The 18,969-nt window shown below is 47.2% G+C and overlaps 1 protein-coding gene and 2 long non-coding RNA genes across 8 annotated transcripts; 2 read left to right on the top strand and 1 right to left on the bottom strand.

The window, feature by feature from the left end:
* Nucleotides 1-437: 437 nt before the first annotated feature.
* Nucleotides 438-14,439, bottom strand: ikzf1 (IKAROS family zinc finger 1 (Ikaros)). 6 transcript variants are annotated; one of them, XM_029175576.3, is made up of 8 exons: nt 14,058-14,437; nt 10,001-10,054; nt 9,706-9,819; nt 5,198-5,473; nt 3,692-3,859; nt 2,834-2,959; nt 2,232-2,366; nt 438-1,886 (listed from the first exon to the last, which is right to left on the bottom strand). In XM_029175576.3, the coding sequence occupies exons 1-8, from the start codon at nt 14,389-14,391 to the stop codon at nt 1,162-1,164; spliced, it is 1,932 nt and encodes a 643-aa protein (XP_029031409.2). In that variant the 5' UTR covers nt 14,392-14,437; the 3' UTR covers nt 438-1,161. The 6 variants fall into 6 exon arrangements, with proteins under 6 accessions (XP_029031409.2, XP_029031410.2, XP_029031412.2 ...); XM_029175577.3 differs by having other exon boundaries at nt 2,232-2,363; XM_029175579.3 differs by lacking the exon at nt 2,232-2,366 and having other exon boundaries at nt 14,058-14,435.
* LOC114870659 (uncharacterized) lies at nt 6,638-7,621 on the top strand. The gene is made up of 3 exons (XR_003788407.3): nt 6,638-6,766; nt 7,121-7,205; nt 7,441-7,621. It is a non-coding gene; the product is annotated as an uncharacterized LOC114870659 (long non-coding RNA).
* On the top strand, nt 12,541-17,713 carry LOC129603032 (uncharacterized). Its single transcript, XR_008692579.1, has 2 exons — nt 12,541-13,344; nt 15,466-17,713. It is a non-coding gene; the product is annotated as an uncharacterized LOC129603032 (long non-coding RNA).
* The last annotated feature ends 1,256 nt before the right edge of the window (nt 17,714-18,969 follow it).

The following is an 18,969-nucleotide window of genomic DNA, read 5'->3' as shown; positions in this document are numbered from 1 at the left end:
GAAGGTTAATGTTTAAGCTGTCAAACCGAGCCTGTGTTTTGCTTCCACACATGGTAATTGGTTAACACTGAGAGGCTGTTTATTCCCATCTCACTGTTAAACTTCCTTCTCTGTATTTTGTGTTTTGACTCACAAGCGCCAGTCACTCACTTTGTCTCGGCTTTTGTTTGACAGGCGGGATCGGGCTGCATCTTGAATGACGTCTAAACTTAATTATTTTCACGAGGTGCAGGAGGGAAATGCAATCTTTAGGACTGAAATGCAATTGCTTTCCAACTGAGAGATACTCATCGTTAGCACCAGGAATCATCCCAAGCCGACTGAAAAGAAGACGCATCTGATGAAAATGCTTACAAATACAGCAAAATTCACATTATTACAATTCACACTAAATAGAATTTAACTATTTCTACATTTTCCACAAAATACTCTCTTCGTGCATATATAAAATATTCTTTATTGATATTTTGCAAGCATAAACCTCCCTTCAAATGTCTCACATCCATTATATGAGTCAAATCTTAGCCATCAGGTATAAAACAAAAAGGCCAGGATAACAGCAGCAGCAGTCATGTTTTCACCTCAAATACATTAAGTACAGTTGAACAAAAAGAGATGCATCTTTTATTAACTACTCTATAGACAAACAACAACCACTGTAATAAATACAAATAAAAACAGACAGAGTGTATATGTGATATAAATAATATGTAGGTTGCTACAAATGCAAGGTAAATGTGTGATTATCTACACTGATTGTTGAGATTTTATTGATTGCATTTAAAATCCATGTTAAAGTTGCAACTGCACAAAAGAACCTTTTCACGACTCCTCAGTAAGTGGCCGAGACTTTGAAATGAAGGAATGGAAATATTTTCTACTTTCAAACTAAGACACAAATATATGTCTGTTTTTTTTTCAAAACAAAAGTCACATTTGTACATTTTATACAGGTGGCAAATGTAAATACATGACTCAAAACCTATGTAGTATGTGGCACAGTAGCTCTGCTTCAGTAAATATTTAGTTTCTTTTCATTTTTTTAGTAGGCGTGTACATTTATCTGTGTTCAACAAACATGCATACTTTGTATAAAAACACACAACCCTCAGCCATCACCAGTGTATCGTTGTGTTGTACTTATTCCGGGTGTGCGGGGACTTAGTAGCGATGCTCCCCCCGTGTGATGTGAGAGGAGAACTCGTACCTGTCTCGGCTCTGGTGCCCGCAGAGGTTGCACTCGAACGGGTCCCTGAAGCCGTGGCAGCCCATGTGGATGGTGTACATGACGTGGTCCAGGAAGAGCACGCGGCAGTGTTCGCAGCGGTACGCCCTCACCTGCTCCCCGTCCGCCGCCACCACCTTGAAGCCCTCGGAGGCCATCTCCATGCTGGCCCGGATGGCCTCGTACTGCCTCTGCTGCTCCTCCTTCACCAGCGGCAGCACGCCGTTCCTCACGCCCGAGGTGATGTGGTTGGTCAGGTAGATGAGGCCCGGCGCGGCGCCGCCGCCGCCGCCGCCCGCCCGCTCCTCGTTGTTGCTCTCGGTGTCGGTGGAGTCCTGGCCGCTGTGGCTGGGCGAGCCGTCCTTCTCGCTGGACGCCGACTTGGAGTTGGAGAGCAGCAGCAGGTTCTCGGCGGCGCTGTCTTTGGCCGACAGGCCGAGGCCCGGGCCCGCGTGGCCCTCGGCGCCGGGCTTGTGGAGCGGGTACATGGCGTTGATGCCCACATCGGAGGACGAGGCCGGGGAGGTCTGGACCAGGGGCCGCAGGGACTCGGCGCCCAGGTAGTTGATGGCGCTGTTGATGGCCTGGTCGATGACGTGGGGCTGGATCAGCTCGCCGGCTCCGCCGTCGTAGGAGGACAAGTCCTGCAGACGCTTGTCACCTGAGACAGAGACACGAGAGCCGCCCTCAGGTCAAACCCGCACCCTTTCTGGCTGCGTTTCAAACTGACTCAGTTATTGTTGCATTTGGTTTTATGGTTTCTCATCTCGTCTGATATAAAGTCTTTCCATCAGTCTCCTAATATTTAATGCCTTTTCCTAGAAAACTTTTTTATTCTTGTATTATTCATACATTAAATGTTATAACAGACTTTTCGACATAGCCTTATTTCCCTCATACTGCATGCATCCTACAGAGCCGGGGTGACTCTTCAACACACACCGTTTTTTATAATTCTCAGCAAAAGTAGCAAAACTTATATTTACACAAAGAAAGCAGCCCTTACCCACAAACTTCTGTGGCATAGTGCTCTTACGTTTAGCTACATTATTAGCTAGTCTGTCTAGCACCAAGGCTCTGTCAGATCCCGTCTGGCTTAAGTCTTCCCTCTGCTCATTCTGGTTGCTTTCTTCCTTTACTACTGGAAAGCAAGACAGAAAAGTAGATTTCAGAGTCAAAGTATTTTTTGGACTTTTCCTTGTTCAGTGTGGATGGCCTGTTGCCTGGCGACACATGCCTGATGCCTTTTCCCTCACAGAGCACGTGAGTCTGTAAATGCACGGTTCATGCTCACAGATCAGGGTTGATATTTACAACACCCCGCACGTGCTGAGGTATAAATGGACACATGCACGAGCTCGTACTCCGCACAGACTGAACAACTGCGTGTAATTAGCTCCCCATTTATTCTGAATGCAGAGCTTTCGCGCGAGCCTGCGTTGAAATGGGGATGGTGTGAATTTGACCTGATTCGTCGGAGCCGTTAACTGCAACACTGTCAGCACAGTACAATTGTGGTGCGCGCGTGGCGAGTCCTGCGCTCGGGGGAAAGTAGGTCATCAGATTTGGGCAAAAGTGCAGCGCGTGCGAGTCTCGTCGAGCACCGACCTGTGTAGATGCTGGTCTGGAGCCCCATGCACTGGAGGTAGTTGTGACACCGCTCCTTGTGCTCCTCCAGAGAGCTGCGCTGCTTGTAACTCCTCCCGCAGTAGGCACACTTATGAGGTTTTCCAACTGCAAACGAGATATGAGACAGGATTGTCATAAAAATTGATGATGATAATACCTGATGATAATTTATAGGTTTTTTTTATTTATTACACATGTCATGGTGTTATTTTAAATCAGGACAGTCACAGAGTCTGAAAACATAAACACACCCCCGCACAAAACCCTGGAGGAATTATTGACTGATAGCCCCGCCCACACTGCTTGATTGACACATGCTCCTTGGGAAGTCCAGTGAAAAACCTTCACAAGCACTCTTTTATATTCCTTAAAGTGGCAGGTGGGGAGTTTTTTTTATCCCATCAGGTTTTTACAGTCTCACACGTCGTGGGTATTTTCGGAGCTGAATCTAATGATTCATGCAACCGCTCAACTTCTCCCACACAAACAATTAGAAATAAAGCGTCAAATGGACAAAACTGCTGGGAACTTGTGTGTGGCCGTGTATTTTTATGATCCCTGATACGACGCTTTCACTTTAGTGTAATGGGAGTTTGCTAAAAGAATGAGTCACTATCCTGATGCTTTTACTTTCCAACTATTTAGAGCTGCTTTTGTAAGTTCCAAAACAATTTCATAAACGTGCACTTCTGCAAAGCATTTGCAGAAAAAAAAAAGGCAACAGCATATCTACACCGTCAACTTCCCGTTATATAATCCGGAGCCCCGCGTGCGCCGCAGAGCACGTGGAGCGCCGTTCCCGGAGTTGGCGCACGCGCACGCGCACGCGCTACTCACCCGAGTGGGTGCGCAGATGGCCGGTGAGGGCGTCCCTCCTGCGGCACGCGTAGCTGCACAGGTGACACTTGAAGGGCTTCTCCCCCGAGTGGAGCTTGATGTGACGCAGCAGGTTGCCCTTCTGCGTGAAGGAGGCGCCGCACTGGTTGCACTGGAAGGGACGCTCTCCTGGGGTGAAGAGCACAACACACACACACACTACTGTAACGGCGCGGACGACACAAAGCAGGTTGCATCCACCGGCACCCACTTCTGTGCTTTCCATGTATCCTATCAGGCCGTTCATGTTCTAAGAGCGTCTTGATTGCACTACTCTCCCTTAATCTCTCTGCTGGACCGCTCCACAGTAATTGCATAAAGTCCGTGTCTTCTTTTTTTTTTTTATTCTGCTGCGGGAATGTGCGGGTCAGCGCTCGACAAGCTTCCCAAACGCCAGAACAAGCCGTGTGACGGCGCTCCAGCGGCCTGTGGGAGGGTTTCACGGCAGAGTGACACCCCGCCCCCCCCCCCGTGCTCCCCGTGCTCCCCCTGCCCCACCGACTCCTGGCTCTGATCGAACAAGAGCCTTTCAGACTCAGCCTGCCAGCTCCGTAATGCACCATTGCCTGGGTCAATTTGATCTGAAAATCTCATTTTTTCCTCTTCTTCGTCTCTAAAATAAGAGCGGCGCATCACAATGCAAATTCAGCCTCATTTGAATAAAGCGAAGGAAACACTTTGTGTTGAGAGCCAGTCTTCCTGATCAGCGCCTCTGGAATAAACCAATATCCATCCTCTCCGAGTGTTGTGGCATTCTGTGAGAACGTTTTAATATGGCTTTTTTTTTCAAAGGCCCCCCATAAAATAAGAGTCACCAGTGAAGCAGCAAAAATATATAAAAAAGGAAATTCATTAAAAATGCATTTCAGGAGCAAAGACTCACCACAGATATTTTCTATTTAAATAGGAGGCACTTCATTATATTTTTTATTGTACTTTCTTTTGCATTTACATTAGTCTAGTGTTCCTTTCTTCCATTTTGAGTTTCATTAGTTTCTAAAGCTTGACAGTTAAGTGCCTTTTTCAGAAATGTTCCCCACCACTGGTTTGGCTTCATTACAATAGAATATCAATTTTGAAATGTGAAAAACTTTTAATAGCCAGATAATTGTCACTTCATGGGGAGTCCGTTTGATTGCAGCACATCTTTGGACCAAGTTCGTCTCTGGGACTTTACGGCACAATAATGTGCGGCGTTGCCGTTGCTTGTCGCGTGGTTGTTCGCGGCCATTTACGGGAACAATAACGAACGCTAATCGCCCGCTCCGGCTCTATTTCACGCACGATCGGAGGGTGGGGGGGCGCGAGCCTTTAACGGGACATGAAGTTTATCTCTAGGGTCCATATAACACTGTCTGAATACCTGACCTGAACCCAAGGAGGAGCCACAGCAGACGTCACCCGTCCCCTCATACTGACATGTGAATGAGTGCAAAGGAAGGGCAAGAAGTATTGCAGGCGGCTTACCCGTGTGGCTTCGCTTGTGCACCATCAACACATTGGGGCCAATGCAAACTATCCCACAGATATCGCACTTGAGCTTCCCGTTGGGCAGCCGGATACCGCCGGCCGAGGAGAAGGCCTTGGCTTCGGGGCTCGGCTGTGAGCCGTTCACCTTGGCCCCGGAGGCATCAATCACGCGCAAGTCTTCCGCGCACTCCTCCTCCTCCTCCTCCGCGCCATTCATGTCACAGGCCAGCCCATTCTCCTCATCACTGCGAGCCTCAACTTTAATGTTACAGGCTGGAAAAGAGGGCAAGGGAGGAAGGGGAAGGGGGGGGGGGGGTCCACGGTTTAGAATGCGGGTTCATGTAGTTACACACTGTGCTACAAAACTAAACTACAGACGGCCAGTTTGTCAGTCTGACACTGAGAACAGCCTTCAGTACTAGCTCATCGTTCCTACAAGTGCATGTGAAGTCGTTGTTATTGTCATTCATAGAATATCGTCATTAATCATGTGATTTCGTCATTTTACACAAATATTTGCATGATCATCATAATTTTCATATTTGCTTTTGTCAGTGTGATTCTGTTCATTCCCTCTCGCCCCGGTTGGGACAAACCTCCTTCCGTTCACGTTAAGGATGCTGCACCGTCGTCAACAGCCTCCCCCTCTATTCGCGACTGTCCCCGCGCGGCTTCGGCCGCCGTCAAACGCGCGGAGAGCGCGTCTAGAGTTGGATAATGCCGGCGATGAGATGAAGAAACACAGATTATCTCACACCATCGCGCTTTGGGTGAAACAAACGACAGCAAGATAAACAGGAAACAGAGACACAGGAAGCAGTGCGAAACTAGGGACGACGGCAAGTCGATCGCAGCAGCAGCAGCAGCAGCAGCAGCGCAGTAAACACACACATTCACCACCTCACTCCTTCACGGGGGTCTCGGTGGGCTTTGCTTTTTAAAGGCATCCAGCTTCGCCGCTGCTGTTATCTGTGACATACAGTGTGATGATCCCAGAAAGGAGAAGTGCCCTCCGTGTTCAACCACTGGTCCCTCTTTTCCCAGGGAGTTTAAAACACATTTCAGAGAACTGGCCGATCTTGCAGGTCCCACGGCTGCAGGCCTGTGGTTGCATGAAACAGCGGCAGCCTGATTTCCCCATGTTTCTACCTCTGTTTGTACAACCAAAGAGGAAGAAGAGGAAATCATGAAACATAGGAATCTATGGAAAAGGGGAAGCAACCGAAAGAGGGCCTGTCTAACTGAAATACCAAGAATTATGGAGAAGTGACAGAAAGGGAAGCACGGGAAAGGAATTGTAAAACAGCCTGTAACTGAAAAAAAGGCTTTCATTGTTTTTTTTTAAGGATTCTAGTTTTTGCCCTGAACCGCAAAAAGAACGCAAATCCCCTAAATAACAGACGCGTTTCCCATAAAACAAAAAAAAACAAGAAGGCAGTGAAATTCAAACGTCACAGCAAACGGGTGCGAAGCGTTTATGATCAGGGTCACACAGTGTGATTTCCACACAAATGCTGTGCTTTCACTTTTGCACGAGAAACAATGTGCTCGTCTGTACGGCCGAAGGTGAGCGACAACATCAACACACACAGCATGCAAAGGGAAGTAATGCTCCACTGTGTATAAATCACAATGGGCCGTAATATTATCATGGTGCAGAACCAAACGCACTGCCTCTAATAAACATAAGGAGGATTAATTCCTCTATATTTAGTTTTGGATTCATAGGCACTGATGCACTTAATATTTGTTTGTAATATTTTATAGTGTGTTTACGTCATCACCAGCTCATTGACTTGGACTGAAGCCTCATCTGCTTCTCGTAGCTGAGCTCCTCCACCTGTACATTACTCTAAGCTGGTTTCTGTTGCACTTCGTTCGCCAACCTTCTTCTAACCGCAGTCTTTCGAATGATTTCAGGTGATTCACGAAGGCTTCGTTTTCTTCAAACTCGAACAGCCGAGGGTTTTCAGTCAGACGCGCGCGCCGTGAGGATGACGATGATGTAAGTGTCAGTAAAGCCTTCGCCGGAGGGAATTTTTCACCACAGCCTATGAAGTTTGCAGATGTTTGCATATCTTAGAGCTCGAAAGCAAAACTCGATGAGCAGCTGAAGTGCCTCCTTACTATCGATAACCATGAATTAAGCTTAAACAGCATTAAAGTTTTGCATTGATTTTTAAAACTCGAATGATCGGAGCTCTGCACTAAAAGGCTAAACCTGTCTGTGTGTATTTCAGTTCCTGGCATCTGGGAGGCTACAGCAGCACAGTCTCGGGTGATCAGCTGGCAAAGTCAGGCAGAAGTGAACCATGAGCACAGTGGCGCCTTCCCACTTCTCATGGATTTGGGGAAGTTGTGACTAAACTGGGAGTAGGAACAAGGCTTTCTACTTTATATCATGTTTGTCACTGTCACACATCCTGATTTGCTCGTTTTGGGAAGCAAGTGTCAGGTCGCACAGTGGACAAACAAAACAGGTCGCAATAAAAATGCTCACAACCTGTAAAGCTAATCCTCCCATTACAGATAATGGACTAACACAGACTGATGCTAGAAAAAAAATTCTGTGAAAAGTAACTGGAAATAGCCTTTAGATGAAATTCTAGACGTAGTGGAAGGCTGAGTATCGAAGGAGGGGAAGAGCAGATAGGAAGTCAGCAAGTGTGATGGTTTAGTAGCGTGAAAACACAGGGAGCCTGCTGGAAGTTCCTGTTACTGGCCACCACTAGTCAGTAACTAGCTCTCAGTGCCTGAAAATAGCTCTGTGTGCAAGGTAGTGGAACCGCATGTGTTAAGCCGCACCAGCAGCGCGCCTGACGCCACTTGCAGGAACGCCAAAAACAGCCCGACACGTTTTCTTTTTTCTAAGTTTTCGGGAACTAGACAGAGTCAGTCTCCTTCTCGTGTCTCATGTCGCTGAAAGGGCGAAGGCGCCGTCTGAATCACCGAAAGTGAAAGAGAAATCGCCGGGATGTTGCTAAGGTCACGCTGCCTCATGGTTTTAACCAAATATGCCTGCGTAAGTTAGTTTAAGTTAAAGTAATGGTAATATTATTATTTAAGACATTATTAGTGCAGATGTTCAAATGAACGGGGGAGAACTAGGCCACGCTGGCGCACAGGTCTGTTCTACAGGTTATTTTGAGGCGTGCGTGTGTGGATGGCAGCATGGAGCACACGCAGCACCAGTGACAATCCCATGCTCTGAAGAACTATCTGTAACAGGAAGCAACCTGGGTTTTGAGGTTTGAAGCTTTCGATACTCTGAGGTCCCGCGTCCCACATATAGTCCCCCTGCCTTTTTGGCGTTCTCTCTACAGAGAACTGAGCAACACATGATCCTGGGCGATAATTATAACTCGTTCTGGCTTTTATCACAGAAGCAGTGATGCATAGATGTAGCTGATACTTGCACTTCCCTTCTTTCACACTTTGGGCGCTTTCTGTCTGTCCCTATATAGACACTATATATTATAGTACACGCATGCTGATGGTGATAACACTGTAAAGGGAATGAACAGACACACTTACAAAGTTCAAGCTGAAGACGTAATTATCGACTTTGTTTATTTATTTTGTGTGTGTGTGTGTGTGTGTGTGTGTGTGTGTGTGTGTGTGTGTGTGTGTGTGTGTCTGCGCGCGCGTGCAGGTGCGTGACCTATGTGGTGTGACGATGCGCTGATCTCTCTCTCGAGATTGGCCCTGTTCCATAAACTCTTTATCTCCAGGAGTGTTGAAACTGTCATGGCAAGTTCTTCTTAGGAAACTCTTACACATCCTATTTCAGTTTCCTCTCATTTTATTTTTGACTGTGCTGTGCTGCTAATCTTTGCCGTTATCTGGATTGGTGGAAAAAGCACTGACAGAACGATCAGCTCTCAGCCATTTTGTTAAAAACATTTTTACTATATAGTGAAAGAATAAGGGTCACAAGTATGTGTATAGTTTTACATAGTTTCTGATCTGATCATTTATGCTGTAATGTTCCCTCCATTAACTTAAAGCATCCATGTGTGGAGACTGTGCCAGCGTGAAGCCCCTCAGCATATCTGATCCTTCCTTTCACCATGTTATTCCCTGGCTCGATGTTCACAAACTCATATCAAGGCCACATTAGCTATTCCTTAAGACTTGGCCTATTAATGACATGCGATGGATCAAGGGGATTTTTTTTAACCTTTTCTGCCAATGACCTCAATGTGTCTCTTTGCAGCTTTAAAATGACTTTTCCAAAGGGATTCGGAGCAGCCGATGTCCCACTGCACGTGCATGCGGCTAAGTTAGAAAAGCATTTTTTCGTACACGTGTTATACTTTTGATACTGACATTACTCTCGTTTAATCGCTGCACTGCGACGCTGTGGGAGCGGATCCTTTCGGTTTGATGTCACTGCCGCTCCCTGGGATACACTCCACTCAACGCATGGCGCTCTGCTGAGGTCGCTGTGAGTCTCGGAGGTGCTTTCTGGCAGTGGGCTCGTTTAATGACATGTGCTCTCGTACCTTTGTCCCCTCTGTTGTTCTGCTGGTGGGTGGAGCTGGCTGACAGGTCCTCGGGGACGGCCATGGGCTCCTCGGCCTCCTCCGACGCTTCGTTGGCAGGGGGGCTGTCTCTGCCTGCATGGGGGGGGGGGTAGACACACGCCAGCAAACGCCCATCACTCACCATGTGACCCCACCGTGCGTCTCGTTCGGGAGACGCGTAATTACTCTCGGCGGATGCAAGCGGGTGTTTGCGGGTCTATTGTGTGTACTCTCTGCGCCGTGCGGCTCAATCGTGAAGCGGGCGGTGTGTTACCTGGCATCTGGGCCATTTCCTGGGCCTCCTCGGTCTCCATGCGGTGCAAATACTCTAATGGGGGGAAAAGATAGAGATGGAGCGGTGTGTAAGTTTAATCAACAGCAGGCTGAGGAAACAACATTATAAAAAGCTACAGTGGAGTAAAGGATGTCGTGATCTCGGTGAGATCGGTCTTGTCACAGCCACAGAAACACCACTGTCCCTCCATTACATTACAGAGAATTGTAGACGTTTTCATTACAGCCTGACAGACAGCGTTGGAGAGTGGCTGCGCGGGGCCCGCTGGTAGCACAGGCACGCTGGGAGTGGGCCATCAGACCACATTTGTTATTTATTGTTAATTTCCTGCCACGTAATCATCCAAAAATGCAAACTGACTGCCGCAAAATTAAGCAGAAAATTAACTGGCCCCAGGTCAGCGGGGATGCGGGCGTCCGCCGGCGCCAGCTGATCGGCGCTCGTGTTCTCTCTAATTTACTGAGCATGCATCGCTGAGCCCGCGGCCCGAGCCCCGACGCGCGCGAGCCGCGACCAGAAACAAAGAGAGCGAGCGACAGCGAGGGAGGACGGCGGCGAGAGGCTGCGGATGCAGCGGCGGAGGAGCCAAACGGCGGCGGGCAGAAGGGCAAGAAGTCAGGAGCAGGTCCAACAGGACGGCGCCGAGGCAGAAAAGCAGGCCGACGGACCGAGAAGGTCTCTTTATTTATACACTTTTTTCTTGCAAGATGAGGCGGTGGAGTCCAGAAGCAGTCCTCCGGCCAGGGCTGAGTATCTGAGGAGTCACCAGTGCGCGTGGCCCCATTAATAATGGATGGGCCTCAAGCCTGCAGCAGATGGGCCCGACAGCCTCAGCCCCTGCGCCGCCACTTCAAGAAGCCCTTGGTGGGGCCGCTGCCCAGTCCCGGCAGCCACACAGGGAGAAGTGAAGCTCCCGAAAATAGCGAAACAAGCCCAAGGGAGAAGGGGAACCTACGCCTTCCTGTTTTACTGACAGATGGCTCCACACATTTGGAACAAATAGTGGGAAGCGACCGGGGCCCGCTGTGTCGCAACGCGGAGTCGAGTCAGGAGCCCGTTGGCCTGAAGACACCCAGGATGCAAGTATGGGGGGGGGGGGGGGGGGGGGGGGGGGGGGGGGGGGTGAGAAGGGGGGCAAAGGTCACCGGTGCAGACGATTTGCTTGCGTGTTAGCGCGCTGAGTTACGCCGCGCTTCAGCATCTGGAGCTGGGAGGCTGGGGGCACTGGGGGGGGGGGGTTCTGCAGAGGGGAAACTCGAGTGTGTTGGTGGGGGTGGGGGCTTCGACAGGAATAAAAAAGAGAGTCCCTACAGTCAGTCACCCGCAACCCACTTGCGTGGGCACGTGGAAAGTAAGGTGCACGCCGAATATTCAGGAAGTAGCTGTTTGGTTCAGACACGACGTGATCTAGTGGTGCGTTTACTGTCTCGCAGGAGAGATGACTTTATGAAAAAGAAGCTCATGGTTGTTTTTTTGTGGAGATTTGTGTCGTATTTAGACACAGAGAGAAGCTGCTCATCCACACGCTTTAATCAACTTCAACCCAAACAGGAATTTTACGCCTTATTGCTCATGTCCTGCTTGTGTGTGTGTTGGTGTTGGAACCGGGGGCAGGTGGAATTTTTCAGCCAGTCAAATGGAAGTCACACAGACTTCAAGAGAGACTTGAGAGAGCGCAGGGGGACTGGAAAAGTGTGAGTACATCAAGTGAGGAGAGGCAGGAAGAGGCTTGTGGGTTGACAGAATTCTCAGTCTTCCTCCCGTGTGTGCGTGCGTGCATGCGTGCGTGCGTGCGTGTGTTGGACGGGGGGAGGTTCGAGGCGTCTGCTCACATTCATAGTGAGGTGCAAAAGCGACACCAGGGAACAGGGTGGAGATGAGAAACAACGAAACCGTTAACAGATACTGTGGCCCACACCAGCAGAGTCAGGATCCACAAGAGGACGCGCAAACGCTGGTGGAGGAGTACACAACGCACTGAAAGTACACACAAACACGCAAACATACAGAAACACTCGCGTAATTAACTTGGGGTGTATTATAAAAACATGTGGGTTACAACGTTTCTTTCTCTTCTCACAAAAACTTTATTTTAAAAAATCACAAATATCAAAGACTTGTTTGAATGTGTTAAAATCATTCCTTTACCTAATAAGCCGATTAAAACTTCACATTTCGTGGCACAGGAAGCGCTGCGCTGAACCACTACATGAACCAGCTCCGCTGCAGATGCTGATCTCACTCCACGCGCACCACATGACTCATAATTCTAATAATTTCTCCGCTCACGCATCCAGCAAAACAAAGAAACAAGGCACTTATTTGAATTAATAATTTGCACTCCGATAGGTTTCACGAGCAGCGATGAAGCTGCTCCCTATCAGCCATTAGCAGGCGAGATTATCCCACACCGGCGCGTGGTCACCTTTGTTCGCGGAGATCCTCATCAGTAATTCATGAAATGTGCGGGTGTCGGTGGGCGGATGGTGTTGGAGACTGTGTTCTGGGGGTGAGGGGAGAGTAAAGGTGCGTTGAAGAGAAGTTTCCTTCATTTGCATCTGACACACTTCACTACTCCGCTATTCAGACAGTACAATCATTTTAATAACTGTCTGTCTTCCTCGGCCCCTCCTCTCGTCACCCTCGACTTCTGTTTCTACTGACAAGAACGCTGATGTATCTGCAGACTGATTTGCAGCACTTTCACCACTTCTATTTCCAACCCCGCTATTCGAAAAGATCCTGTTTGTGCAAGTTCTGACGACGAGCCTATTTAAGACTTTACTTCAAGACTACTTTAGTTTTTGTGGAATGTTTTGTATTGAAATAAAAGTACAACTTAATGAATCTAAAATGCCGCAGACGCCAATAAATAATTGTACTTAAAGGTGAACAGGTGAAATAAAAAATAAAAATAAAATTAAGTCGCGTTCTCGCAGTTGTGAACAAAGTGACAACTCGCCGTTTTACATCACACAAACACCACTAATATGAATTCATCGCCTCCGTTAAGAGCATTCTCCCTATAATTAAAAAAAAGGCCCGCGCACGTTTTGAGCACAGGTTCAACGTCTATCAGGAACTTTTGGGGTTTTGCAACGCGTGACAAACGAGAAAGCACTTTATTTCCTCAACAGTTTGACGGAGAACCGAGTTGGGTTTTTTGCTCTGGGCGTTGATGAACAACTTTTCCACCTCGGTGTCAGCAGTGTGAAAACTTTCATCAGTCCTGCCTACATTTGTGCGTGTCTTTTTGCCCCTTCCCTCCACGCAGGCGTTTACTATGAGCCCGTGGTCCGACGAGGCGAATACAAAGCTTAACGGTATGAGAAACCACCAGATTGATCCCCTTTTCATTTATAGATAGAGACGCGCTTTTGTCGCTGCGTATTTCCTGTTCAAGCAGCGCTTCAACGTGCTCAAAATGCGGCTTGATTTTTATCCCCAAGTTTGCGCCTAAATTAAAAGTTTACGCCTCATAACGATGGGTTTTAATATTTCGCGAAGGATATATTCCGGAGGAGCATGTAAAGTTTACTGTGAGCGCGTCTGCAACAGGTGCTATAGCAGGAGTGTAAAACGATCAAGTGAGTCAAAATTACACAGGAAAACCTTAAATAATAAGGATATAGTCTATGAAATTATATTAATAATTTTACACAGATTTAAGAAATTGTAAATTGATTTATCCACATGTTCCTCAAAGAAAAAGGCACATGGGAAACTGGGAACATTCCACAGTTTCCCTGAAATCGAAGGCTATGAAGAAACATACAACGCGGTGAAATAAACATATTTTTAGTATTTTAAAAATATGTTTATGTCTTTAATTCGTTCCTCGTAATGCGCCAGCCGAGAGTCACACGCGCCCCAAACGGGATCTGATGCTGCGGCGCACCTGCACCGAAACTACAGGAGCCTTTTCCCGTCAGGTGTCGATGCCTCCTAAACACTCTGAGAAGCGGCCGCTCTCGTGTGAAGCCACGCGCCCCGAGCTCCGGCGTCGGAGCGCAGCAGAAGCCGGAGGTCACTTTACCTGCTATTCCTTGAGTTTGCAGTATGAAGTTCTTCCAACTCTCCCCGGCTCCATGTGCGGAAGGTCGCAGCGCCGCGGCGGCCCCATGGAGCTGCGCCCGGAGTCCCTCCCCTCTCCACTGCACTTCCTCGTTCCAGCCCAACATGACTATGTCTCTGAGCTCGACTGGGGCATTTTGCTCGCTTTTATCCGCGGGCCGAGTGTGCGGCGGGGAGTCGCGCCGCCGAGCCTTTGGCACTTGCTTTGTGCCGCGCCAATAAAAGCTGACACCCAGTAGACCATTACTGGCAGCCATGCATGAGATGGGATGAGGCGCGCGCGGAGAGTGGACCATTCATTGTTTATTTATTTCATTCTCAGGGAGGAAGCTGATGGGGGTGGGTGGTGTGTGTGTGTGTGGGGGGGGGTTCTCCTCACTTGCATATTGGACAGCTCCCCTCTGTCACCTGTTCTGGCACGCTGAAGCAGTCCATGAAATTAACTCAGCTGTTTTCTCTCCCTTATAATGAGTTTTTTTTTCTCTTTAATGTTTCATTCGTTTGACTTTACTCTTTCTTTCCTGCGACGGTCCCTTAAGTGCCAGGCGCCCCCTGTGCCACCCCATCACATCAGCAGGTGTCCACGAGCAGGTGTTGAGCAAACTGTATATACTGTATCTTAAAGCATCGCGCGTTTCTGCACAAACGAACAGTAAAGGATGGGAACAGAAACGAGCCCGAGGTTTTTTAGCTTCTTCGGACTCTTCCAGTCAAATGAGCTTGGGAGGTTTTGCGGGGTCAGTCAGCGGGATTCAAAACTGTACCTGAAGTGGTCTTGAAACTGAGACGCACCACAGCAGATGTAAATGAGCCAACCGCCAGCAGTCTGCAGCCTACAGGACATATAAGTGGATGAGCTATAATGACCTACCTGCATTCCTTGTGCCATCAATCACGCCGAGTATGAACATAACATGTGAGGAGTGAACCCAGCGGAGCAGCAGCAGCGCACCATTATAGAACCTTTAAACATGTTTATTATAGACGTTCCAATTTTTCACCATTTCAATCTGTCATTCTTTGTGAAATTGTTCCGTTAATGCTGGAGAACGTCCGCATACTGTCTGTCTATTTTAAAGAAATATAAATTGTGAATTAATATTGATGGGGATTTTTAATAAATAATGAGACACACCTCGGTTTGGATAAAATGATTCACTTCTCATTTTCAGATATGTTCTGTCATTATGTCTCACATACTGAGAATACAGAATCTGCTGGAGTGGATCTTTGCTGTAATTGCTGCATTTCAACTTAAAGCTTGTACTATTAATGTAGAATATAATTACTGGCTGCATATTGTTGGTTTCTGCAGGTTACACTGCAGTAGTAATGCTCCCTTTTTGTCTGCGTGTGACTGTTTTTCCCAGGATCCCGCTGTCCGCGGGCCTCGCAGACCTCTCTTATCTCAGGAGAGGCTGCGTGCGCTGGATTGCTGAGTCACCTTTCGTGGGAGGCTGGCCCTTATCTCCCGAGATGCACAACATTCAGGCAGTTGGTTGCAAAAGGAGGAACTTTAGGCAGGAGCGCTGCGGCCTGCTGTGTCTTCACGGCAATAGTATGGATTGCAACAACGCTCGCTGACTTCCCCAAAGCCTCGCGCCGCCTCATCCGTAAGGTCAGGCCTGTGCTGTTTCAGACACGTGAAGGTCCGAAGGAGCCGCCGGAGAGCCGGGTCCTGAGGCCACACGCAGGGAATGCTGGGAGCGGAGTGTTGCTCATCACTATCAGCGAGCACAGAGGTGTCTGATCGTGACGGGGGTCTCCCAGGACCCAAAGATACTGTCCTGTTCAATGACACAGCAGCTTTCAGGGGCCTCAAACTACTAAAGAGAACGAAGGGATGTCAAGTCAGTCACGATTTTAGAGAAGTTCACACGGAGGATATTCAATATTCAAAATTCATGTATAGCTGAGGTGGTTACATGATAGTTACTCTAATGTGTGACTTCTGCAAAACGTGTAAATTATTATTGATCATGTGAAAAAGCAGATTGAAGCATTTCAGATCATGTTATATTTGCAGGCTTTCAACCGTCCACGCGTCTGTGAGTCAAGTCCAACTTAACCCTCTGCTGCTTCAGGTTGATCCACAACCCGAATCGAGCCATGTTGCTGTAATTAAAATTATTACCTGGTAGGTCTCAAAACATCATCAGGCAGCGCAGCCGTCCGCCGCTGAACAATGGGCCCCGGCTGGTTCTTATTTCATGGATCTTTAAGCAGTATTCACTGTTTCACATTTGGAAGCATGAGCAGCATGTAACCCTTAATTGGTTTCAACACCTTAATAAGTCAAAGACGTTCAAGACTGATAATCACATTAAATAGTCCAATTTATCTAAAAAGTCAATTGCAAACTGAAAAACTCTCTTTCTTTAGGAATGCATTATGCTGTGAGGATGTCAGAGTAAATTAAATTCCCCTCTGCACACTAAAGCATCAATTTCCTTATGGTAATTATCTGCTGGAATAGACGTGTCACTAGTAGGAGTCAGGCATGCTTGACATTTAGCCTTTTTATGGAGCGGCGATGAGTAAAAATTAAGATGAGGAGAGGGAAATTAATCTCCGGCCCAGGCAGGCATCCACAGATCCTGCAGGATAGCGGCCCAATCAACCATGATGTTTGTGAGCCTGTTTCCAAAAGGAACCACGTGATGAGGTTCAGAGCAGAGGCTGGACGATTTTTGGAGTTTCTAGCAAATATTGTTGTGATTTCAATGTGGATGTTTAAGTTTATTGGACTTAAGTTTTGGGGAAGTAGAGACGTCAGTGTTTACATTTTATTTATTATTTCAACTCTAATTTATTTCTAATATGATATGGGCCTATGACACACTGTCAATATTAACTTTCAGTTCTAAAGTTTTTCTATGTATCATTAAAGTGACAATAAATATTGTAAACATATAAATAAGTAAATAGAAATATACAGTGACAGCAGATCAAGGTGAATTATTTTCTACTCCAAAAAGTGAGCAGGTGGATTTTACTGTTCTGGTTTTAAAGAACAGAAATGGTTGTGTCTTAAATCCGACGTCCTGTATCGTTCTGTGTGTTTGATGCTCACAGTAGCAGGCAGCGGCAGAGCTGTTAGCTGATATGAAGCCAAAAGGAAGAGTGCTTCCTCTAGATTCACTGGATTCAGGGTGATGCAGAGGAAAGGACAAATCTGTAATTGTTAAGGGGAAATCACAAGCGTTCTGGTCATGAAGCTCAGTTTGCTGCTTGTTTTTTCCTGCATTTGGCAGCTGTGTGTTACTGTGTTGATTAAGATCTTACTGGAATGTCAAACCTTTTAGCCAATATTAGTAATATTAACATGAATGTTAACTGTCCAGTGTTGTGATGGCAAACACCTCCATGGTTCCAACAACCCACAGAATTAATGAGGTATGAGTGTTTTCTATGTATTAATGCTGGACGTAAAGGTTTACAGTAGTTTTATGATTCTAACATGTGCACAGTATTTTGTGCAATTTTGCATAAACTGATGACGGGAGGGGGGAAATTTACAGAATTCTCTTCTATAAATTTGAAAATTCCTTGTAAAATCCATGAGCCTCTCATCTTTACATAGTTATCCATTAAAACGTTCATCTGTAATAAGAAAAACATTTGCAGCATGTGATTTGCTTTGGAGCACTACGACCGGAACTCCTCACAGAACCAGCAGTGTGTTTGAGTACATATCCTTAGTGAATGTAAACCTACACAAAGTATAGATGAAGAGCAACAGGAAAACCAGCTCATCCCTATTTCCTGTCTAAGCGTGAAGCTGCACAAACCACAGACATAAAACTATAGCGGGCTGCCACTTAATAATGTCAATCTGCACCACAGTCACATCTACACAAACAAGCACTTTGAATAGTTGACTGAGGGCTGTGTTACAGCAGTAACTCCACTTTACTTTACTCCAAACGCTCTGTCTGTTACACCTGCCACCGTTTCTACTGTTAAATATGGAACATGGGTGCAACAGAACATTACTTTCCTCAATATTTCCTCAGATTTGTCCCTTTTTTGCCTTCAGGGCAGAAAGTGTGTGAGCTAAAACACACAAACTCATAGCGAGAGAGTGAGTGAGTCAGTGAGAGAGCGGATGTGTGCGAGGACAATGCCAGAGCTCAGTTAGAAAACCACTCAGCTAAATCAGGGAAATTATGATAATGGGGCATCTCATTATTCTCCAACTCACTCCAAATCAGCCACTGACATCACATCATTATAGACATATTCATATAAACAGATTGGATGGCATAAAAAGGAAGATGGCGCCTTCAGAACTTTCTCATCTGCATTGTCTAACGTCTCCTTGTGTGTCTGTGCTTGAGGCAGGAAGTGCGGGTCTCAGGAAGAGGTGGTGCTGGTCACCATTCTGGACGGGTCCCCGCATGGCCCACAACACAACGCATTGTGTTGGACGTCATTACTTCTAGAAATCCTTTTACTAACAAGCCCCATGACCCCGCTTCGCCCTTAAAACTGCTACAGACACTTAAAGAACACACCCAGAGGCGCTTGTGTGTCTATGACTGAGCTCTGGCAAGAAACAGTTCTGAGGAGCTCTGACGGTTGCAGCCGACAGTTAATCAATCCAAGCACTTGTCTTTTTTCTGTTTTGGGGGAAAAATATGGGAGGCCAGCCTAATCAGCAGAGGAAACAGATCTGTGAGCGAGTCGGGCACCAGGAAAATGGATCTGGGTTGTGAAAAACCACGATTACCACGAGCTGCTCTGGATTCAGCCATCTGGAGATGCCATGCTCCAAAAGCCGGTAAAGTTCGCGCAACTGGGGCCCAACTAGGAAACAGGTTTCCACCTCCTCAACAGACAGCCAGCGCTCCCGAAGCGGAGGGATGTTCTCT

Source organism: Betta splendens, chromosome 15 (assembly GCF_900634795.4).
Source record: "Betta splendens chromosome 15, fBetSpl5.4, whole genome shotgun sequence".
In the NCBI taxonomy this organism is placed as follows: domain Eukaryota; kingdom Metazoa; phylum Chordata; class Actinopteri; order Anabantiformes; family Osphronemidae; genus Betta; species Betta splendens.
Note: the sequence above shows the minus strand (reverse complement) of the source record. Positions and strands in the feature narration are given on the sequence as shown.